This window comes from Tenrec ecaudatus, chromosome 1, assembly GCF_050624435.1.
Source record: "Tenrec ecaudatus isolate mTenEca1 chromosome 1, mTenEca1.hap1, whole genome shotgun sequence".
Taxonomy (NCBI): domain Eukaryota; kingdom Metazoa; phylum Chordata; class Mammalia; order Afrosoricida; family Tenrecidae; genus Tenrec; species Tenrec ecaudatus.
In genome coordinates this window covers 1,742,169-1,765,454 of record NC_134530.1, presented here as the reverse complement: position 1 = coordinate 1,765,454, position 23,286 = coordinate 1,742,169, and the positions used below count along the sequence as shown (strand labels likewise).

General features: G+C 59.2%; 1 protein-coding gene across 2 annotated transcripts; it reads right to left on the bottom strand.

Annotated features, from left to right (window-relative positions):
* Positions 1-13,321: 13,321 nt before the first annotated feature.
* On the bottom strand, positions 13,322-22,528 carry MKNK2 (MAPK interacting serine/threonine kinase 2). Of its 2 annotated transcripts, XM_075544342.1 has the most exons (14): positions 22,379-22,526; positions 22,135-22,280; positions 19,548-19,641; positions 19,349-19,450; positions 19,175-19,272; positions 17,960-18,039; positions 17,560-17,633; positions 17,343-17,447; positions 17,182-17,237; positions 16,984-17,079; positions 16,424-16,618; positions 16,111-16,275; positions 15,741-15,784; positions 13,322-15,600 (listed from the first exon to the last, which is right to left on the bottom strand). In XM_075544342.1, the coding sequence occupies exons 2-14, from the start codon at positions 22,183-22,185 to the stop codon at positions 15,366-15,368; spliced, it is 1,395 nt and encodes a 464-aa protein (XP_075400457.1). In that variant the 5' UTR covers positions 22,186-22,280; positions 22,379-22,526; the 3' UTR covers positions 13,322-15,365. The 2 variants fall into 2 exon arrangements, with proteins under 2 accessions (XP_075400457.1, XP_075400446.1); XM_075544331.1 differs by having other exon boundaries at positions 17,182-17,447; positions 22,379-22,528.
* Between the last annotated feature and the right edge of the window lie 758 nt (positions 22,529-23,286).

Below are 23,286 nucleotides of genomic sequence, written 5' to 3'. Positions count from 1 at the left end.
TAAGCATTCCTTCTCATTCTGATCAGGAGCCATCTTTTGGGACCTTGGCCGGCCAGTGCTGTCTTCAAGCCCCTCCAACAAGCCAGCCCAGCCTCCTCCTTGGAGAGCGGGCTCAGGAGGGGACCTGCACACGGGCATTCCTGTCAGCACGAGGCAGAGACCTGAACAGGTGAGGCCCGGCCCAAATCACCAGCTTGGCGCCCATGGGCCCCACCCGGATGTAATTGCTGGGCCCTTTGTAGTTTCATGCCCAGACTGTCAGACTGCGGATCTGCCTGGGCGCACCCCACAACAGTCACCCACGGGGACAAGGATCTCACTCAGGTTGGAGGGGGGCAGGGGTGCTGGGAACTTCCCCTGCCTCTCTGCCTTCCCCTCCCTGCTGGCTAACTCTGACGGGGGGCCAGGCCATTGAATCCACACAGCTTTGCACCCACCGGCCTGTGATCTTCCTGCGTTCTGCATCTGTGTGGGTGGCTGTACATCTGTGCGTGAGTCGAGGACAGGATTGATGGACTAGGATCAGAGTCATGGACTTGATCTGGACAGGACTGGGATGTCTGCTTGATGTACAACCACTTCTCGATATAAAACTTTCGCTTAAACAAGTATGCATGTCACTGGACTTGTTTCTCTAGTCAGCGGTTCCCAACCTTCCTCATGCCGCCCCCCTTTCATACAGTTGCTCATGCTGTGGTGACCCCCCAACCATAAAATCATTTTCCTTGCTACTTCATCACTGTCATTTTTACCCATGTTATGAATCGGGGGATCTTCGCGAAAGGGTCGGGTCGTTCGACTCCCCCAAAGGGGTCGCGACCCACAGATTGAGAACCGCTGCTCTAGTCTAACTAGCCTAACACAGGAGGTACATAATCACAGATTAGAGAAGCTTGCAGGAGCCACAGAGAGGAGAGGAGCCAGTCAGGGGGCAGTGTAGCTATGAAATATACAACTTTCCTCTAGTTCCTAAACGTTTCCCCTCCCTACCCACCCACTATCATGATCCCAATTCTACCTTACAAACCCAGCTAGACCAGAGGATGTACACTGGTACAGATAGGAACTGGGAACACAGGAAATCCAGGGCGGATGATCCCTTCAGGACCAGTGGTGAGAGTGGTGATACCAGGAGGGTGGAGGGAGGGTGGAGTAGAAAGAGGGAACCGATGATAAGGATCTACATATAACCCCCTCCCTGGGGGAGGGACAACAGAAAAGTGGGTGAAGGGAGACGTTGGACAGTGTAAGATATGACAAAATAATAATAACATAAATTATCCAGGTTTCACGAGGGAGGGGAAAATGAGGAGCTGATGCCAGAGGGGTTTAAGTAGAGAGCAAATGTTTTGAGAATGATGAGGGCAACAAATGTACAAATGTGCTTGACACAGAATGGGTGGATGTATGGATTGTGATAAGAGTTGTAGGAGCCCCCAACAAAATGATTAAAAAAGAAAAGCTTGCAGAATTGGTCCTGGGACCCTTGGACCTCCTGGCCACCATAAGGCCTTGGCACCCCACCTCCCAGATGGCATATACAGTTAAGTCTTCCAGCACTTACCCGGTGAGTTCCTGACAAGATCCGCCCCTCCCTGGGCTGGCCCTGAAGTTGTAATCTGCTTTCAAACACCCCTTGCCTGTGGGCAAGGCAGCCACCTTACAGAGTATCTTTTTTTAAAAAAATATACTTAAAACAGGCACGATGGCAGCAAACTGGTCGTCAAAAACATTTGAACCGCACCATCAGAGTGGACGCTAGACTGGTGTGGACTCCTGGGTCCCAGTGCCTTTTCTCATGGGCGCCTGCCTCCCTGGGCAGGCGGTGAACACCAATACCTGCTTCTGCCTGCGTGCCATTCACCCTCGGGCTTCCAGAACCTTCTGTACCTGCACTCAGGTAGCGCTCGGAGTGCCCGCGTGTTCACATAGATGACCGGGCAGCCCTTAGTAACAAGTGACAGGGCTGGGGGGTAAGGACCCCGAGGAGGCCCTGGAGGGGAGGCCTCACGCTCCAGATCTGTTCTGAGGGTGGGGGCTGGGGTCACCCGCCAGGCACTCTGACGCCACCCCCCCGAGTTCCCCACTCCCCTCGCTATCCTTGGGGTTCTGCGTCTGCTGACACTTGGGTTGGTCAACGCTTGGTTAGGGTTCCTAGGCGACCATGGGAATTAAATTGTGTCTTAGACTAAAACACGCGCTGTTAATCCTCACACCTGTGCTACCGGAGCGGACTGGGCAGCGGACTGTCCATTTTGTTGTCCATATGTCCCCTGGGAGTCAGAACCGACTAGAAGGCCCCGAACAAGGCGGGGTGTGTGTGTGTGTGCTGTGGGTTAGGGGCCAGGCTGCTAACTGCAAGGTTGGTGGTTCAATTCCACCAGCCGTTCTTCAAGAGAGAGATGAAGCTGTCTGTCTTCATAAAGACTCATAGCCTTGGCTACCGTATCGGGCAGTTTGCTCTGTTGTGCTGGAGAAAAATTTGGAAAGTTCCATGGACAGCCAAGAGAACAAACAACTCTGTCTCGGGACAAGTGCAGCCAGAGTACTCTTAGGAAGCAGGGATGGAGAGATTCGGCCTCACGTCCTTTGGACGCGTCGTCAGGAGAAGCCAGTCCCCGGAGAAAAGGACCTCCTGCCTGGTCGGGTGGAAAGGCAGTGACAAAGAGGTAGGCCCTCGACGAGATGGACGGACACAGTGGCTGCATCGGTGCACGGGAACCACTGTGAGGATGGCCCAGGACCGGGCGGCGTGTCCTTCTGTTGTGCCTGGGGTGGCCGCGGGTGGAACCAACTCGAGGGCGCCTGACCTTAGGACCATCTGGTGCACTGCTGGGTGTGGGCAGCACCCCTGTCCTCCACCCACTCCATGCCAGGAACTCTCCCTTCCTCGTTCCCGGCAGCCACAGACGTCCCCAGATGTTGCCAAAAGTCCCTTGAGCAACATCACCTCATTTTAGAAACAGCGTCCCGCTGGGTTTTCCAGGGGGAATTTCTTCCCACAAATCCGCATCTCAGGATCTGCTTCTGGGAACCTGGCCACAGAGAGAGAGAGAGCGAGGAGAGAGACCAGAACAGAAGGCCTGAGGTTTTCCTGCCAAACAGGAACCCGTTCCTTTGAGTGATTCTGACGCACAGGCACTCACAGGCCCGTGTGGGGCCGCCCCGGGGGCTGTCCAGGGCTGCAGACTGCCACGTCTTCGTCTCACAGAGAGCTGGGGTGGGGGGGCGGGTTTCAAACAGGCAACCTCTCGCTGAACACCCTGGGAACCACAGGAGGAGACGTTGTCTGGTCTGACACCATGGTCACACAAACACACAGGGGAAACAGAGAAGCAAGCACACTGCCAGCAAGTCGGTTCAGACTCTTAGGGATCCTCCGACCCAGTAGAACGGGGGCAGGGGGAAGGGGTGTGTCCTCGACTGCAGTCCGCCTTGTCTTTGTCCCATAGAGTGGTTGGTGGGTTCAAACTGCCAACCTTGTGTTAGTCTGGGTACTTTAGAGAAACAAATCCACAGAAACCCATATGCATAAGAGAGAGTTTTATATAAAGGGTAAGTGCACATCAAGAAACCATCCCAACCCAGTGCTGCCCAAGCCCACAAGTCCAACATGAACCCATTAACCCATATGCCCAACACCGATCCACAAAGTCCTGCATCTCACAAAACAGACCCAATGATGCCGACTGCAGGAGGAAGGCAGAGTCAGTGAATGTGTAAACATCTCAGCGCTGACAGGGGTCTCCACACGGCTGCTCCAGCACCCAGGGCTGCATTGGGGTAGGTTCATTTGGCTTTTCCTCGGGGATGTCTTACAGGGAGTCAGCCTCGCCAGCTGAAGCAGGGAACTGGCTAAGGCAGCTGCACCCTGGTCCGACCATCACAAAGCAAGAGACCCAAGAACTAGACAGCCGAAGCTCACCGAGTCATTGATCTCTCTGCCCTTCAATTAACCCCACATGTGTTTATCGGCCAGGTTGGCACAATAAACTTTAACTCAGCAGTTGATCAAGGAACCACTGTGCCACCTTCAGCCCCCCCCAAACAAACAAACAAACAAACAAACAAACTCACTACAATCCAGTCAATATCGACTCATGCCAACCCTTTAAGACAGACGCAAACTGTCTGGAAGCTTCAGCGTCTGCATCGGAAGCTCCTGTTGGTGGGTTTTGAACCACTGACCTTGAGGATCCCAGCCCAGCTCCTAACCACGAAGCTATCAGGGCTTCCTGATAAACAGGGGGGGGGGGGTCTGAGACCCTGTGTGGTGATGAGTCTGGGATGAGCCTGTTCATCATGAAAGACTCCAAGTCCCTTTCCATTTTACCCTCCAGACCCGTTTGGTTTGGGTTTTCTAGGAAGCACACTACATCACATCCGGTTAAATTGATTTTTATAAACTCGAGTCATTGTATTCGGTTCCCGACATCACATGCCTGGAGCCACCCAACCACCCCACTGTCCGTTTGTCCGTTTGTTTTTAACGTCTGATTGTGACTGGAGCGAAGGTTTACGCAGGAGCGTTTTTTTCCAGCCAACACGATGCACACGCGTGTTGGTCCATGGTCTGCCCGTCCGTCTGTCATCCCCACCATGCCACGGCACCCTCCTCACCGTCCTCGTGTGTACCCATTTCCCTTCATCCCCCTTCATCCCCCTTTGCTGCCGCCCCGTCCCTGCCTCCTGAACTGCTGACCCTGCGCTGGTGCCCTACGGAGCGTGGCCTCCTTGGTGCGAGCATTGTCTCTTGCTGGACTGCACCTCGAACCTCGTGTGTGTGTGTGTGTGTGTGTGTGTGGCTCCAGTGTATGTGTGTGTGTTTGGCTCCAGTATGTGTGTGTGTGTGTGTTTGATCCCTGTGTGTGTGTGTGTGTGTGTGTTTGGTGCCTCTGTGTGTGTGTGCGCGCGTGTGTGTTTGGCTCCAGTGTGTGTGTGTGTGTGTGTGTTTGATTCCTGTGTGTGTGTTTGGCTCCTGTGTATGTGTGTGTGTTTGGCTCCAGTATGTGTGTGTGTGTGTGTTTGATCCCTGTGTGTGTGTGTGTGTGTTTGGTTCCTCTGTGTGTGTGTGTGTGTGTTTGCCTCCAGTATGTGTGTGTGTTTGATTCCTGTGTGTGTGTGTGTGCGTGTGTGTGTTTGGTTCCTCTGTGTGTGTGTGTGTGGCTCCAGTCCCCGTGGATGTCTAAGAACCTGAGCTCCAGGGCTTCCCCAGTCACCTCTAGCAGAGCGGTAAGCCCAGTCTCTTTTGATGACGTTGAGTTTCTGTCCACACATTTTTCGCCCCCTCTCACCAGGCCCTGCTGCTGCGATGGCTTTTGGCGTGGTTGGTGCTGGGTGACCGGGCACCGTCTAGCTCCTGTGGTTCACTAGACCTTGGACTAATGGTTTCCACGAGCCATCCTGTCTTTCTTCCTGCTCCTCTTTGTTTAAGATGGGGGAGGCTGCTGTTTGCCTCTTAGATGGCTGTGCTCCAGGGGCTCCTGTCAGATGCAGATTGTCGCCTTGGTGCGCTGCTGTTGTTACGTGCCGTCGGCTCGGTGCCAACTCACAGCACTACCGTGCCCACCAGGACGCAGCGCTGCCCGCTCCCCTGCCATCCTCACAACTGCTTTCATGCCTGAGCCCCTCGCCGTAGCCTGTGTCCATCTGTCTCGTTGGGGAGAGGGGGTTCCTCTTTTATTTCTGTTTTTCCTGCCTCTGCACTTTACCGAGCATGGTGTCCTTCCAGGGACTGGTCTCTCCTGACAACACGTCCCAAGTGTGCAAGACAGAGTCTCACCATCCTCGCCTCTGAGGAGCACTCTGGCCACACGTCTTCCGAGACGGATCGATTTGTCCTTTCGGCAGTCCACGGGACTTTCAATATTCTCCTCCAGCACCACCATCCAAATGCATCGGTTCTTCTCCAGTCTTCCTGATTCAAGGTCCAACTGTCAGATGCAAGTCGGGCAAAAGACAACACCATGGCCTGGGCCATTCACACCTTGGTCCTCGAGGAACCATCCTCTAAAGAGGTCTGTGCGGCAGATTTACCTAACGCAGCGCATCTCTGGATCTCTTGACTTCCGCTTCCATGCACGTTGATTGTGGATCCAAATAAGACAAAATCCTGGACAACTTCAATCCTTTTCTCCATTTATCCTGAGGTCACTTATAGACCCAACCGAGGAGCTGGGTCTTCCTGACAAGCAGTCTGCATCCACATGGAGGGCTACAATCCTTGATCTTCGTCAGCAAGGGCTTCAAGCTGCCCCACTTTCAGCAAGCAAGGTCATGTCACCTGCATGCCGCAGGTTGTTCATAAGCCCCCCTCCCACCCCGATGCCACACTCTTCCTCCGAGGAGGCCACTTCCCTGAGGATTTGCTCAGCACACACAGGGACTAGGCGTGGTGAGTGCTGTATCGCACACCTTGCTGATTTTACACCCTGCTGCTTCCATAAGCTTCGTGGATCCAAGCAAGGCAAAGCCCTTGGCCGCTTCAACTTTCTCTCCGTGGAGCCTGAGGGTCCAGCTGTGAGGCTTTGGGTCTTCTCAACACTGAGCTGTCATCTCCACGGAAGGCTGCAACCCGGGATGCTTCCGGTCTCTACGTCCGTGTACTCACTCCTTCCAGGTGTTTGGTAGCAACCCAATGTTTCACAGGCTTTGAGGGTGAAGGGCAGAGCCCCGGGATATATACCAGCACTGCACACGTGTCAGGCAGGAATGTGCTGGAAGCGTTTGCACACCGCTCTCGAAGGGGTGTGCATCTCTCAGTCAAGACAACCCCGAGGGGCTCAGCTGCTCAACCACCACTGCCCACCGCCCTGACTGGGATCACAGCATACGGTCCTTGTGTTAGTCCAGAGAGAAACAAATCCAGGGAGACTCATATAAGAAAGAGCTTTATCTACAAGAGCAATTGAATATTGAGAAAGCAGCCGAACCCAGTCCAGATCAAGTCCATAAGTCCAATGTTAGCCCATATGTACGACACAAATCTATACATGTCTCTTCAGACTCACCAAACACATGCATTGACCCCAAAAGCCGGAAGATCACAGGCCAGTGGGTGGGAAATCGTATAGATCTCGTGGTGGTGGAAGCAACTTAGCTCAACAGGGGTCTCCATATGGCTCTTTCAGCTCCAGGGACCTAGCAGAGGTCCCCATGTGTCTTGTCAACGGGCATGTCTTGCAGGGAGTGTCCATGCGTCCCGCCTCCAGAGAGCTATTGATCTCCTTAGCGCCGCCAGACGAGGTCTTCCAGCTGCGACCTGATCAACAGGCTAAACTCCACCCTTTCCCTCCGAATCCTCTCAAATTGACTACAGATTGTGGAACTACCGCAGCCCTGATGAGAGCAGGATGCAGTTCGATCCATGAAACATAGCAGCTCTCCTGTGCTTGACCGTGGCCCTGGGACCCCCTTCTCACTTGGAGGCCACTGTTCAGGCCAACACCAAACCGAACACTCTCCTTTCAAGTGGATCCCGCCTCCTAACAAACCTGTGGGTCAGGGCAGGACTGCCCCTGTGGGCATCTGAGGCTACACACTACCTCATCCTTCACCCATCAGGCAGCTGATGGGGTCAAACCTTTAGTTTCCCGCCCACCACCTAACCCACTGCACCACCAGGACCTTGGACAACAGACCCAGTTCCACAGGATCCCTTCTTGCTGAGGTTTCTGAGACTCTGAGCCGTGACGGGAGCAGACACGCATCCGCCTCCCGTGGAGTGCCCGTCGGCTCCTCCTGAAGATTCGTCGTCCCAGAAACCTCAAGGGGCAGTCTCTCTCTGCCCTGCAGGGTCGCTGTGCGTGGACGTGGAACAGCGGTCCTGCGCCATCCTCCCAGGGGTCACGTTTGAGCTGCAGCCACTGCGTCCAGGCAGCTCTTTGGTTATCAACGACCTTCCTCTCTTTCGCCGACCTTCTGCTTTAGCAAGCACGATGCCCTTCTCCGGCGACTTCCCTCCTTTCCGACAATATGTCCCAAGTAGGTGGGACAAGCCTCATCATCTTTCCTTCTAAGGCACGTCGGGGCGGGGTGTCTTCTAAGCCAGACGCCTGTCCCTCTGCCGTCACGCAGATGCTTCAACTCTTCCTTCCGTCACGTGAGGGGGACTCCGTGGGAGCGGGCTTTACCTCTACGAGAGTGGACGGCTTCCTCGCTCCCCCCAGAGGGCGGCTGTGGGTTCAATTCAAAGCCATAGGAAGGGGGGTAGTAAGCTCAACTTCTGGGGAATTTCCTCAGTTGACATCAGTTGTTTCCTAAAAGGGGAAGTGATCAAAATGATCAGGAACCAGAGAGCAGCTACAATTATCAATAATATTACCAGGGCAATAATTCCAAAGGGTTCACGGGAGAGACTTCCTTGGTGGAGCCTTTGACTGCTCCTCCTCCGTGCGCTGACTTTGTCAAGGCCCGTGGCTGGAAGTGGTCTGGGCAAGGAAACATCCCAGCCCAGGCCAGGTCAAGTCCCGTTATTAGCCCATCTGTCTGATACTAGTCCATAAATTCCTCTTTAGACCCGCACGGCACATGCAATGTTGCCGAATGCAGGAAGCTCGCAGGCCAGTGGCAGTGGAAGCATCTCAGCGCTGGCGTGGGTCTCCACGTGGCCCCTCCAGCTCCAGGGCTCTGGCTCCATCAGTGTAGCTCCATGTGGCTTGTCAGCAGGAATGTGTCACAGAGACAGAATGTTCCCACTCCAAGGAGGCAGGCAGGAGTTCCCAGAATACTCAGGAGAAGGCCGTGGCCACACGGAGGCGTCAGTGGTTGTGACCTGACTGGCTAGATTCCACCCCTTGACTCAAGTTGACAGGAGATGAGGTAACTGCCACAAGAGCACAACCCCCTGCCCCCCCCACCCCCACCAAACACTGCTATGCCAACTCAGTGACCCCACAGGACAGGGTAGAACTGCCCCTGTGAGCTCTCAAGACTGTGACTCTTCCTGGTGGAGAAAGCCCCAATTCTCTTGGGTGGAGAGGCAGGCGGTCTTGAACTGAGGACCTTGCTGGGAAGCCCACCATTCTGTCCCCTGGTCTGCCGCTGCTTCTCCCTGCGGGGATCTCAGACATGTTCAACCTCGGCTCTTCTTTCCTGCTATGAGATTCTGTTCCTGCTTCTGAGAGGGTTCACTCTATACCCAGCGGAATGATGCAACGGACCAGTCCCTTGATAGGGATCTCGCACAGCCTACCAGCCTGCTCCCACCAGGCCATCTCTTCTTGTAAAGAGATTCGCACAGTCTTGGGAACCCGACTCAAAGGCAGAGGAGGGTCACCTATTCAGACGCAGCTTGCCAGCCCTTTATTCTGTGGTACAGTAGACACGTGAGTTTGACCCGCCAGCCTTTAGGTTCGTAGCACAAATCATTTGTGGCATCCAGACAGCCCCCTCCCAGATTCTTTCTGGAAGTTTCTATGGGGAAAGGAAACTATCTCCTATTTGAGAGCATGTCTTCAAGGTTCCAGCCACAGCAAGACCTCAGGAGCTGGGCTCTGTGTCCAAACAGGCAGAGGAAAACAGGGGCAGACAATCCCTCCACCCAGCCAGAGAGAGCTGTGTGGCTTCTCGAGAGGACACAGCCAGGTGGGACACAGCCAACAGCATGCCCGCTGCTCTGGGGAGAAAGAGGAGGCTGTCTGTTCTCATAGGGATTTGCAGCCCTGGACAATGTAGTCCACAAACACAATGTTCTACACCCTCATCAGGTAGCTAATGCCTGGGGTCTTCAAAGTTCAGCCACCTGAGGTGCAACTACTGGCCTCTCCCCATCCTAAAGAAAAGACGGTGAGGAGAACAGCAAGACACATGGAAAGGAATTAGTCCGACCGACCAACGGACCATACATGCGTTGGTCTCCACGACACTGAGATCAGAGGAACTAGGTGGTGCCCGGCTACCGCCAGCCAATTGCTCTGAACAGGATCCCATGAGAAAGTCTGGGATAGAGTGAGAGAAAAAAGATGGGCCAGAATTCTAAGTCATCAAAGGAGAGCAGGCGAATGACGCCGAATGACACGTGCAGAAGTTGTTGAACTGGAGAACGTTTTATTGTGTAGAGTTACGCCATGACTGAAAATGAGAATAACTAAGCTAATAACGAGTCCCAAGAAGGAGAAACGTTCTAAAGTCGATTGTGGTAACGATGTACAGCTTCTTCTGGTTAGGATCGAACTACTGAATTGCATGGTATATGGATGAAGTGCCAATAAAGTTTTTTTTTTTTTTAAAGAGAGAGTGGGGTGGGAAAGAGAGAGACCTGACTTCCTGGTTGGATGGAGCCATCAAAGCAGCGTCCTTGATCTCCAGCCCTTGTAAGAGGCCTTGGGCAGCCACGTGTCCTTCAGTCTCTCCACTGCTGCCGCCCTGAGCATCGATGGTGGATCCAAGCAAGAGAAAACCCTGTCCGACTTCAACCTTCTCCGTTTACCATGATGTTACCTATGGGTCCAGATGTGGGAGTTGGGTGGTCTTTATGTTGCCTGTCTACAAGGCTTTCTACTGCCATTGAGAATTAGTCTGGGAAGCCCACAGGGCCAGTTCTGCCCTGTCCTGAAGGGTCACTGTGAGTCGGCTCTGACCCGGAGGCGGTGGGTTTTGAGTCGGATCCCTATGAAGTGTCGCTGGGTCTGGTTCTCTAGCTCCCAGCCTATGCCCTCACCACCTCCTGGAGGGGATAGGCCTAGACGGAGAATCTGTCGGAAACGAGTCTCACCTTTGATATTCTCGTTTCCTAGCAGTTCCTGTGATCCTGAATACTTCGGACGTGCTGTCAGGAGAGACCAACCCCTGGAGGAGATCGCGCTCAGTGAAGCGGAGGGGCAGGGAAAAAGAGGAAGGCCCTCAAGGTCATGGACGGACACGGTGGCTGCAGCAACCAACTCCGAGCTAGAAACCGGGGTGAGGCTGGCGCAGGACCTGGCAATGTTTTGTTCTGTGGTGACAAGGTCGCCACGGGTCAGAACCAATGGGATGGCACCTAACAACACCACCCGTGTGATTTTGTATGTTTTGCCTCGAGTCTGACTTGGATCTATCATGCTTCACTTTAAGCCAGCTTCTCCTCCGTCCGAGCCGAGCGAGGGCAGGATGTCCTGGTGTCTCTTTTCCCCGGGGAGTGGGGAGGGGTCTCTGGTGGCTCAGTGGTGAAAGTATTTGGCTGCTAAGGGAAAGGTAGGCCGTGCAAACCCACCAGCCGTTCTGTTGTTGCTAGGTGCCAGGGAGTCGGTTCCGACCCATAGCAACCCCGTGCACAACAGCAAAGCACCACTGTGTGCGTCCATCCCCTTGAGGGCCAGGTACTCGGAGGGAGAAGGATGCCCAGTGTCCTCCCACAGAGATTCCACGGCCTCAGTATGGAGACGTGGGGCTACTGGCCTGAAGAGGGTCCCTCTGGGTGGGAATGGACTGCAGGCCAGTGGGTTTGGGGTTGTCTTTATGATGATGATTTTTAGGTTTGAGCAGGAAGAGTGAGTTTATTGAAGGGGGACACTGGAAAAGAAGTCCAAAGGGCCCTTAGCTCGCCTAAAAGTGATCTTCTTAACACGAGCAGCTCCCAAAGCGCAGGTGTGATTACCAGGTAGAAGGGCCCAAATTCCACACGCCCCTTCCCCAGCTGAGCCCAGAGGCCCTGCTTCAGGAAGGCTGCCTGCAGGGACCACCAGCTGGCAGGGCCCATTTCCTGAGCTCCAGACAACCCCGCTTCCCCCTCCCTGCCCAGAGTTCAAGGTGGCAGGCTTGGGAGGGTCTCACCGTCTCCGCCCCCTCCCCCCATCCAAGTCCTGCCTGCCCTCTGAGGTCAGAGAGACCAGGCAGAAGGCGGGATCGGCAGGAGAAATCTGCCAAAATAAAACCTACAAACTAGTCTCAGAGGACAAGCTGTTCCCGAAGCCCCAGGCGGGCGGGACTTGGCAGGAGGCAGGGGGCAGGGAGCGGTCAGCAGCATTGCCTGGCAGGCTGGGCAGGAGCGGGCCACCGGGCAGGGCAGTGGCTTGGCATGTGGCTGCCGCGCCCCACCCACACTTGAGTTCGGGCCAGGGACATGGGGCGCTGCCTAGGAGCCTGGGGGTGGCCAGGGCGAGGGCTCTTTCTCCATTTTCCTTGGCACGGAGCCACTCCACCCACTGTGTGGAGCTAAAGTGGCCCCTCCCACCCTACAGGTGAAGGGACACAGGCGCTCCACCGCCCGCGTGGAAGACCCTTCCTCCCTCCGTGGCAGCGATAAGGAATCGTGAGGATTTCTTCTATGGTCCAATAATATCCCGAGGCAGACGGACTCACAGGAGCTTGTTGGCGCTGGAGACTGCAACCCGCCACGGGCTGTGGATGGATTGGAAGACAGGGCAGAGAAGGGCGCCACGTGTCTGGGTCCACACGTGCCTAACCACCAGGAAGGTCTAGAGACAGGAGGGCGCATGAGTTGCTGACCTAGAGACAGGAGCCCTGCTGGCACAGCGCTTACCGAGTTGAGCTGCCACCCGAATGGTCAGCTGTTCGAAGCCACCCACGGGAGAAAGGCTGGGTGGCTGTTCTAGTCCTGTAAACTCAGAGACACATGTCAGGGGTCGCTTTGGGTCCGCATTGACTACATGGGAGGAGGACTGATGGAGTCGGGGGTAACTCCCTGGCTGCAAGGTCAGCAGTTCTAAACCACCAGCCACTTTGCCTGGGGAAGGCTGCTGTGAGTTGGCAAGTTTGGGTGAGTTTTGTGTGGCCTGTAAATCTCTCAATAGAGCGGTTTACCAAAACAGCTCTCACGGGGCTCCTTGTTCTTGGGGTGTCGCCAACACCCCTATCCTTGTCTTTACTCCCGCCATCTTAAAACGACCTGCTCCTTCCCTTTCTCTTGTCCTCTCAGGCCCTGGTGATGGGGTCCCAGACCGGCTCCTCCCACAGCCCTAGGGGCACAGCTGTTAATTGCTCTAGTTCATTTGGCCCTTGGTGCCCTGGGTGGGGTGGGGAAACCCTTGACCTGGGTTCTCTGGCTGATCGACAGCCTCATCTTTCTTCCCCTGGAGCGGCTGGTGGGCATGAACCATCGACCTCACTGCTACCTGGCAGGGCCAGAAAGGCTCGTCTGGTCTGGTGGGTAGAATGCAGTGGAGGGTTCAGGGGGGCTCAGTGGCTTCCGCCTTGGTCTCTCCAGACATGGACTCTGGAGAGCGCCCAAGTCCCCATGGTGGTACCCAGGCCCAGGTCTCAGCAAACACTGTTTCCTACCCCATCCCAGCTAAGGGTCTTTCCTGAAGATACGGTGGGTGGAACAGAGACAAGACATCCCAACCCCCATCACGGCGTGCACAACAAACGTGGGTGTGCGTGGTCATGTTTTTGACTTTTATTAAATTTTACAAAACAGAATACAAAATTCTGGCCTTGACAGTTGGTGTAAAGGAAAACTTCTGAGCTGTGTCAGTTCACCTGGTACAATGGCGTTAAAGTGCTTGCATGTTCTCCCCCCCTCCCCCGCTTTAAAAAACGTTTTGAAAATGGTCTTGGAGCATGGCGACCTTGGAACAGAGGGCCCACCCCACCCCACCGTAGCTGGTCTGTCAGTTACACCTGGGGCAGTCCTACGGGCTGGGTGCCAATGCCTGGAGCCAGTTGCTGTCTCCCCCCCCCCCCCCCCACCAAACAGAGATACCAGCTGCCAGTCCAAGCCTGGAGTCCCAGAGCCTCGACATGGTCACGGCCCCTGCAACGGTGTCCAGGTTTTGTTCCGATTACAAAAATGCTGAGACACTCCCCGCCCCCCCAGTTGCAAAAGACGTGGAATCAAGGGTGGTTGAGAAATGGGGGGCTGGGAGGACGGGTGGCCGGTACTCCAATCACCCCCCCCCCCCCCGGGAAGCGCAACAGGGAGTCTTTGGGAAGAAAACCAACCCAGTCCAGATCCAGGTGGGTGGACAGCCATGGAGGGGCCTTCGCTCCCCACTAGTGCCCATCATAGACAGCAACGATCGCACAAGACTCGGGAGGGGGGGGCGGGAGGCCCAGGAAGACGGGGTCCCATCCCACATCCCTCGCCTGCGGCTCCCACATTCAAGTATTCTTCGAGAATGGGGAAGGGGAGTCCACTGATGTTTTAAAAAAACCTAACTAAACACGAGGAGCAGTCCCGACAGAGCTCGGAACCCTCCCCGCCCTGAGCAGACCTGGGGGGCTGGGAGGGTGGCTGTGTGCCCCAGCTGATGCCCCCCTCCTTGACAGGTGGACCCCATGTGCACGTGGGAAGGAAGCTCGTATTGCATAGTATTTGTCCGTCCAGGCGGGGGGTAGGGGGCTGCTTCCCCACTCCGCTGGGTGGTGGGGAAGAGGGGAGGGCACAGGTGCAAGGCCAGCAGGGATGGGATGCTGCCCGGCAGGTCCTGGGTGCCCAAAGAGGGCTGGGGCAGTGGCAGCCAGTGTCCTAAAGGTGGGCTAGGGGTTCTGGCCCTAGCTCCCAGACCTAGGGGGCTAAGGGTGACACCCCTGCCTGCCCCTACTGTGGTGGGAAGGGGCCCTGAGACAAGGACTCAGGTGCCTGGGGGCTGGGGAACCCCAGGTTAGCTGACCGGCACCTGGACTGCCTCCTCCTGGGTAAGGCCAGGTGAGGGCAGGGCAGGCTACCTGGACGGGGGTAGAGTCAGCAGGTGAGCGGCCAGCAGCAGCTGCAGTTTAAGGTCAAGAGCACAGGCCGGGCCTGGCCTCGAAGGAAGCGCTGGATTGTCAATTCTCAAGGGAACAAACAGGGAGGCCAAGAGGCAGGGGTGGGGGGTGGGGGTAGGGGAGGGCAAGGGGCTGATAGAGGGATCCCTGTGGGTGGTGTGCACCTTCCCCTGCAGACAGGGTGTCCCCTGTCCCCAACAAAGCCACCACAGGTGTTCCGAGTTGAGGGGCCCATCCAACCTGAAAACGAGGTGAGGGGTAGGAGAGGAAGGGGGCCTCGGGGTTGGAGAGGTGGCGGCGCGTGGGCCGCCCTGGCTCCGGAAGGCTGGGCAGCCCTCCCCCCATCTTGAGGGGACAATGGGGGCAGGGACAGGTGACCTCAGGCGGAGCCCAGCACCGCTGTTCACAGTACAGGTGAGGGGACAGGGCAGGGCGAGGAGGACCTGCAATGCGCACACCCCTGTCCCAGGCGGCGCTTGCTTTGCTTTTAACACCATTAAAAATAGAAAAGGGAGGGGAGGGGGGAGGAAGAAAAAAACGGAAGGAACAAGCCCAACAGCAAAATCCTCATATAGAAAACGCCGCCCCCAGCCGAGCTCGGGGCCTGGGAGTCCTGCCCGGGACCACCACGGGCGGCGGCGATAGCTTAAAAAAAATCTGTTGATCTGGGTGGGGGTGGGGAGGGGCAGGGTATGTACAGGGGTGGGGCCGGTGGGTGCTCACGCGCGGTCACCCACGAGGACCACGGGTGCGGTGCCGCGGGATAGGCTGGCCCTCTGGCGCCGCTGGGCCAGCTGCGACTGGGTGGGCGGCGACAGCTGCAGGCAGCGTGAGGTAGCTCGGATGAGGACGGGCCCCGCTTCGCCATCGGCGTCCTCCTCGCGCTGGGCCAGCTGCCGGTTCATGGCGATGGCCTCCGCGGCGAACGAAGTCAGGTCTTTGGCACAGCTGTTCCTGGGGTGGCGGAGGGGGAGGACAGGTGGTCGTGGGGGCGGGGCCAGGGGATGGCGGATGCTCCTCCCACCCCAGTGCCCACTCATTAGCTGGCTGGGCTGGTTCTGCCCTGCTCCACCCATCCCACATGACAGCCTCACCTCTGCAGGACCATGGGCGTGGGCAGCGTGTTCTCTGGGGCGCACTGCAAAGACGGAAAACGTGGCTGGCGGCGGGGTTCCCTGGAGCTCTCTCCCATTCCCAGAATTCTTCCTCCTCCCGGCCGCTAGCACAAACGGTGCCCCACGGAACCTGCCCTGCGCATGGCGGTGGAATGTGCTGTGTGCCCCCTCTGCAGTCCCCACTCGCGGTGTGCCAGGGACTCCCAACGTGTCAGCGCAGCGTGGAAACCGATCACACCTGGCTTGGTCCCCTTGGCCCCCCTACATGCCTCCCCAAGGGTGCAGTAGGGCCCGGGCACTGCAGAGCACCTACAGCCCCTCCACCCTTCGCCGCCAGCCCCTCGCTCACCCCCTGCACCCAGGGGTGCTGCAGGACCTGGGCGGCGCTCAGCCGCTGCTTGGCGTCACGCACGAGGAGCTTGGAGATGAGGTCTTTGGCAGCGAAGGAGATGTGGGCCCAGTCCTTCTCTGGGAACTCGTACTTGCCCTCCTGGATGCTCTCGAACAGCATATTCTGCAAGGCAACGTGGCGGGGTCAACGGCAGCTGCGGGCAGCACTGCCCGCACACCCCCGCGGACCCTCCAGTGCAGTGCCCTGGGCGGGAGAAGCGGGGCACTTGGACCCATCGCTGCGGCCCTGCACCCCTTCCCGCCGCCCGCACCTGGCAGGCGGGGCAGGCCTCGCCGCGGTCCCAGCCGCAGTCGCTGCCGCAGTGGCCCACGAAGGGCGGGTAGCCGCTGAGCAGGATGTAGAGGATGACGCCGAGGCTCCACAGGTCGCAGCGCTTGTCGTAGATGCTGGCCTCCTCGCTGAAGGCCTCCACCACCTCCGGGGCCATGTATTCAGCCGAGCCGCACTGCGGGCGGGCGAGGCCTAGTCAGCGAGGTGCCCCTTCTCCCTCCAGGCCCGCGCCCCCGCCCCCGCCCCCGCAGGGAGCGTCCCTGCGCCGGGCCCCGCCCACCGGCCAACCTCAGCAGGTGTGTCCGCCCCACACCACGGCGCCCGCCAATCAGCGGGGTTGGCAGAAGCCCGGTCGGCCCACGACAAACCGCAAATCCGCCCTGCCCTGCCCAGAGCCGACCAATCGAGAGTCTGACACTGGAAACCCGCCCACCGCGTCCAGCCAATCAGCGGCTGTTGCTGGGCAGAAGCCCAAGCTTCGCGGGCTCCCTAAGCTTCTGCCCGCCCCCCCCCCCCCCGTTCCGGTTCAGGGATGCTGACCGGGGTGAGCAGCTCTGGAGTGGAGATGGGGGAGCAGTCCCCGTTGAGTTTGATGCCGCTGCCAAGGTCGAAGTCGCAGATCTTCACTGGGGAGACCTGGGGTCAGGGGGACGGAGGAAGGGAGAGAGGTGGGTGAGGATTGGTCCTGGGGGCGGGGCTTTCCCATTTGGTGGGGAGCCTCCTCACCACGCCCCTCACCTGGTTGGGGTGCTCACACAGGATGTTCTCTGGCTTGAGGTCCCGGTGTGCGATGCCTGTGGGGCAGAAGCGGGGCGGGGTTACTGGTGGTGGCGGGGGGGGGGGGGGGGGGGGGGGGCAGTGGGGCCGCCCAGTGGGGGCGCTGCAGGCAGGGGACCGACCTTTGTTGTGTAGGAAGTCCAGGGCACTGGCCACGTCCTGCACCACCACGCTGGCCTCCAGCTCGTTGAAGTGGCGGCGCTGGTGGATGTGGCTCAGGATGGAGCCTGGTGGTGGAGGAGGCACTTGAGGGTCACCCACCGGCACCCACTCTACCCACCCTCCTATTAGCACCCAACTGCGAACACCACCCCCTGCTGCCCAGGCCCCAGCTCGCACCTCCTCGCATTTTCTCAAACACCAGGTAGAAGCGATCCTCTTCCTCAAAGAACTCAATCAGCTCCAGAACATTCCTGGGGGGGGGGCATGCAGGAGAGAAGCTGTGGCTTTCCCCACAGGAAGGAGCCACACACACCCTGTCCCAGGGGCAGCCCAACAGGACAGAACCAACTACCACCAGTCAACCCCAACTAACAGGGACCTCCGGAGGGAGGGGCAGAGGGAAGCAACAGCCCCACAGGCTCAAAGAGCTGTGGCCGTCAGGGAGCAGGTGGACGGATGCTGCATCATTTCGCATGCTGACCGGCCCACCTTGTGCTTAGCAGCCCAGCACCTTAACCACTGTGCCACCAGGCCACTCCACTTCACTGGCAGGGATGGGTGGGTAGAGGGGCCCTACCTGTGCCCCTGGCACTGGTACAGCGTCTCCACCTCCCGGAACACTCTGCCCCGAGTGTGCCCGGGCTGCTTCTCAATGATCTGAAACCATGTGGGTGGGGTCAAGTCAGTTTGAGCGTCCACAGCGGCGTCTCTCTTGCCATGCCTGAAATGCTGCCCTGCCAGCTCAGGCTTCCCGTCTCACCAAGCAGAACTGGGTGACTGGGCAGTCAGCGTGGGCGGGGTTGATGATGGGGGTGGGGAAGAGAGCAGGCCTCAGAAACAGGTAGGGCTATCCTGTGGGACAGTGCAGTAGGGGTCTGTGCTGTGGGCTATCTCCTGCAGGGGCCCTCCCCTCCCCCAGCAGGGCATGGGCAGTGAGGGCCAGCCTGGGCAAATGCTTCTGGCCTCAGGACAGCCACACTGGCCAACCTGTACCAGGGCCCACACAGTTGGAAAGGGCTCACCACTTGGGCCTGAGCCTTTGGAATCAATTGCCAGCCCACCAGGAAACAATAGTCCTGGAAAGGGGGTGCATGCCCAACATAGTCTCCCATCTGCAGGTTCTAATGAAGTTAGGGAGGGGGTGCGAGGGCAAGCTAAGGAGGCCCCCTCTGACACCAGCCCCCAAATCCACAGCGGACCTGTCGCACACAGTCTGCAGTGTCACCACAGTGCTGAGTTCCCTCATACCCACCTGGCCCCCACACGCCTCTCCCTGCACCCCCTCCTCCCCGGGCCCACATGGCACAGCCTGGGAGGATGAAGCCTGCTGAGCCTGGTTTGGGGCTTGAGCTGCCTAGAAGGTGAGTTCGGGACTGGGGGGGTGTCACGGTCAGGTGTTCCCCTCCCTGGGTGAGGCCAACACCTCCCTCACTAGTTGCCAAAGATCCAAAGGTGCCCCAGACACTATCTCTCTCTCTCTCACACACACACCACTGGTCAGGGTGGATCTGCCATGGGGGTGTGGCTTGGCCGGGATCCCACCAGGGGCCCAGGGCAGACTCGTGACCCAGCCAGCCGGCTGGCCAGCCTCTCCGAGAGCAGTCAGACCTGCTGTTCACCAAGGTCACCAGGCAGTGTGGCCCGGCCTTCTGGGCCACGCCCTGGGTTTCCAACTAGAGCTCCCAAGCTTTGTAGTGCCCTCCTACCCCGGGCCTTGTAGCCCTGTCCCCGGGGCAGGGCTTGGGCCAGCGCTGGCTCAGCAATAGCTCTGACTGCGGGCCTGAGTGCTCACCTTCACAGCATACTCCTGGTTGGTGATGAGGTTGATGCAGGTCTGCACACGGGCATGCGCCCCCTCCCCCAGCACATCCTCCTGCAGCTGGTACACATCTGGAGCAGGGGCAGGGAGGAGTGAGGACTGCCACTGGCTGCCTGGCCCATCCAACACACACCCCATGCCCCTCACCTTCGAATCGCCCTGAGAAGCTGTCGGCGGCCCGGCACCTCTTCTTCTTCTTGCCACGCTTCTTGGCGTCTGGGATGTCAATGGGCTGGCTTGCTGGCATATCTGTCCAAGATGTGAGCGTGAGCAGCCCGTGGCCAGGGAGCCACCTCTGCCACCCCTCACCACCTGTCCCTGCCCTTCCTGGCCCACTCCTCCTCACCAGGGCGGGCTGGGCACTCCAGGCCAAAGTCCGCGTCCCCGTCCCCGAGGTGGGCCTTGTCTAGAGCGAAGGCCAGCTCAAAAGGATTTGGCCCCTGTAGGGAAGAGGGGTAGTACAGGCTCAGACCTGGTCCTGCCAGGCATGTACCTCCTTGCTCAGGATGCCACAGCAGGTCTTCCGGCCGCCTGTCTGGTGACCTCAATGGCTCTGACCAGGGTGACGGTGGAGGTACAGGGGGTGAATGTGTGCAGAGAGCCCAGGGCGGCCTCGCCACAGAGAGCAGGAGGTCCCAAACAATTGGAGGTTCAAATGCACCTCAGAAAGAAGACCTGGGGATAGACGTCTGGAACCCCACCCACCCCATTCTGCTGTGACGGGCGCAGTGTCCAGTGCCACCCCAAAGGTATATCCCCTGGGGGCTATTTGTGCATGTGGTATCACTTGGGGCCTGGGTCTTGGCCCCTGGGATTGCAGGGCAGCCTGCTCGCCCCACCGAGATTGCTGACCTTGCCACCAAAGGTGGTGGTGGTGGCGGGGGGAGGTGACTCATGGGAGTCTGAGTTGACTCTGAGCTAGCCTTGCCACTTTCCCACGGGCACCTGGCCCATCTCAGAGCAGCTGGCCCCAACCCTGTGACCCAGGCAAGTTCCCGAGTCTGCCTGGGCCCCAGTTCCCTCCTTCACTGTCCCTGCAGGAAGCTGCTAGAAGCAGAGACCCAGTTTCATCCGTGTGCACCTGTGTGGGAGCCTTGCCCCAGCATGGGCACCAGTTCCACATCTATATCCCCACCCACTCAAGGAGCAGCTTGGCTGACACAGCCCTTACACTCCCTGCCCCCAGCATGTGCTCTGGGGGGAGGGAGTTCGGGCAGCCTTCTAGCCTCTAAACTGAAGGACCATTTGAATGAGACCAACTCTGCTGACTGGTGCAGAGGGAGGCCCAGGCGCTTCCTGAGTCACAAGGTGCTCTGGGCCTCTGGGTGCAGTGGGGTGAGGGTGGGAGCTGAGGGACTCTCTCTGGGGGTGCCACCAGCAGGGAGGGCCCCAGGGCAGAGAGCAGTAGACTAGAAGTCTCTGCAGCCGGCCGGGAGGGCTACCACCACTTGGTCCCCTCACATATGGAGACAAAGCAGGGAGCCTCCGGAGGGGCTGCCCAGCCCCAGCACAGAGTCCAATACCCCCAAGGTCAGGCCCACACAGACTGACCAGGCCAGTCTGATGTCTGACCACTCCCGGGAGGAGGCCCGGCTGCAAAACCAAGGAGACCATGGGGAGGGAGGGGGCTGCAGCTGTGGGCTGCCCTGGCCTTCCCCCAGTCGGACTGCTAGATCCCCACTTCCTGCTCCAAGGGACCGCAGTGCTGGTGGCAGGCCTTCCAGCAGGGCCCGCTCAATAGCTCCCATGAGGGGGACACTGGGCACACGGCCAGTGGCTTTGGGCTACTGTAAAGCAGTCGCAGGACATGTGAGTCGAGTCCCCTGCAGGCTGAGGCACTTTGTGACACGGGGCAGGGGTCCTCTTGCAGGGGTTGCACCTCCGGTTAGCAGTGGCAGGCCCAAGGTGTGGGCAGCCCCACCCTGGCCTGGTGGCAGCTCAGTCAACAAGCCTCCACAGGAGGTAGCTGGAACCATCCGGAAGTGAAGTTTGCTTTGGCAGAGGTGCTGGCCTTGCGCCCCATCTCTGCTCCTGCCCATGCCCAGTTCTGGGAGGGAGCAGACTACCAGTGGCGGTGACAGCAGGGCAGGGGTGAAGCAGGGTGGCAGGCCACAAGCGGTCAGCCCAGCCTGGGAACGTGGCTGACTCCTCCCCTCGGGTGGGAGGAGTAGGTACACACACACACACACACACACACACACACACACACACACAACTCGCGCGCGCACACACAAAAACACACACACACATTCTCAGACAAGCACCCCAGTCAGGGCCCCTGCCCCAGGCCCACCGTGTAGCAGGTCCCTGCCCACCGTGTAGCAGGTCCCTGCCCAACCAGGCCATTACATAACCGCCTTCACGGGTGGGGCAGAACTGACATCATGTGTCCCCTGGGTCAGCCCCTGGGGGCCCCTGCCCGACACCTGCCCTCCCCCCAGACCGATCATCTGCCACCAGCAGACACAGTCGCCTGGGAAACTTCCCGCCCCGACAGGAAATGGCACTTAGGCACGGGGCAGCAGACTCCACAGCGAGCAGGCTGGGGGTTCCCCGAAGGGCGGACCCCGGCAGGTCAGCGCACACCAAGTCGCACACAAGCCGGGGCTTGCAGGGGGCACGGGCTGGGGCCCCAGGGACCCCACCTGGGACTTGCAAAGAGACATCAGGCCAAGCCTGGGTGCCAGGAAGGTGGGGACGGGGCACGCGTGGCTGGGACTTGCAGGGGGCACCAGCTAGGGGTCCCCAGTCTACAGTCCGTCTGTGTAGGGAGAACCTCTAGGGCCCACCGGCGCACGACCATCGGGGGCTTGCAGGGGACACCTGCTTGGGGGTTCCGGGACCGGGGAGCGCCTGCTGACCACCTCCAGCGCAGGCCTGGCTCTTGCGGAGTTCGCTCGGCGGCCGCCCCCACCGCACCGCGCGGCCCTCACCTTGAACGGGCGGTGGAAGCCATCCGGCTCGCCGATTTTCTTCTGCACCATCTTCCGTCCGGGCCCCGCCAGCGGGGGAGGGGGCGCAGGGCCCGCGGGGCGGCCCTCGGGCGGCCGGCCGGCCGGGAGGCGGCGGGGAAGGGAGCCTGCGGGCGGGCGGCGGACAAAGGCTTCGTGAGCGGCCGGGGCCCCTGGGGAGGCGCACTGGTCCCCGCGCCGGAGAGGGGGCGCCGGCCGCACTTACCGGGGTCGGGGTCGCGCCGGGGCCGCAGTGCTGCCGCCGCCGCCCGACGTCGCGCAGCCCGGACCCCGCTCCGCGGACCGCGGGGGGAACAGCGCCGCCGCCGCCGCCGCCGCCGCCGCCGCCGCCACCGCGGACTCCTCTGCTGGGCCGCCGCCGATGAGAGGAGCGGGCGCGTCGCCGCTGCAGCCGCCTTTATGGGCTAGGCCCCGCCCCGCCCCGCCGCCGGCCACGCCTCCGCGCGCTCGGGGGCGGGGCATCCGGCGCCTCCAGGTCTCCCAGTGCGGCTGCGCGGCACGGCTGGGGTTGGGGAGGGCCCCGAGACGTGCGTTTCGGGGTGCCGAGTGCGGCTGCGCGCTCTGGACGCGGCGGCGTGTTCACGCTGGCTCTCCTGCGCCTGTGCAGCGCAGCCGGCGCGTGGGGCGTGGGGCGTGGGGTGGGGGGGACAAGGGTTGTTGCAGGCGCCGAATTGCGGCGGGAGGGGGAAGCCCGTGGCCTTTCTGCAGCTGCCGGAGGCTCGGGATCCCACGAGACCCTCGTACTCCGGGCACCTACCCTAGCCTGTCAGCCGGGACTCAGAATACAGTTAATTACACCTTTGGGTGAAGCTCCTGCTGTAGAATTTAGCAAGGCTCCCACTTCATTTTCTGAAACTTTGTTTCTCACGAAAAACTATAGGGCCAACGAGTTGATTCCAACTCAGCGGCCCTGTAGGACAGAACTGCCCCTGTGGGTGTATTGACGAAACACAATCACAGGACCAAAGTTAGCATCTGAAAGGTGCAGTTCCGCGGCGTTCTGCACATTCACAGGGTTGTGCAGATACACCACTTTCCAGTTTCAATACGGCCCCTCAGGCGGGCAGCTCCCCAGTGTTCCCCAAAGTGCCCTGGCCATAGGAGGAGGCGCAG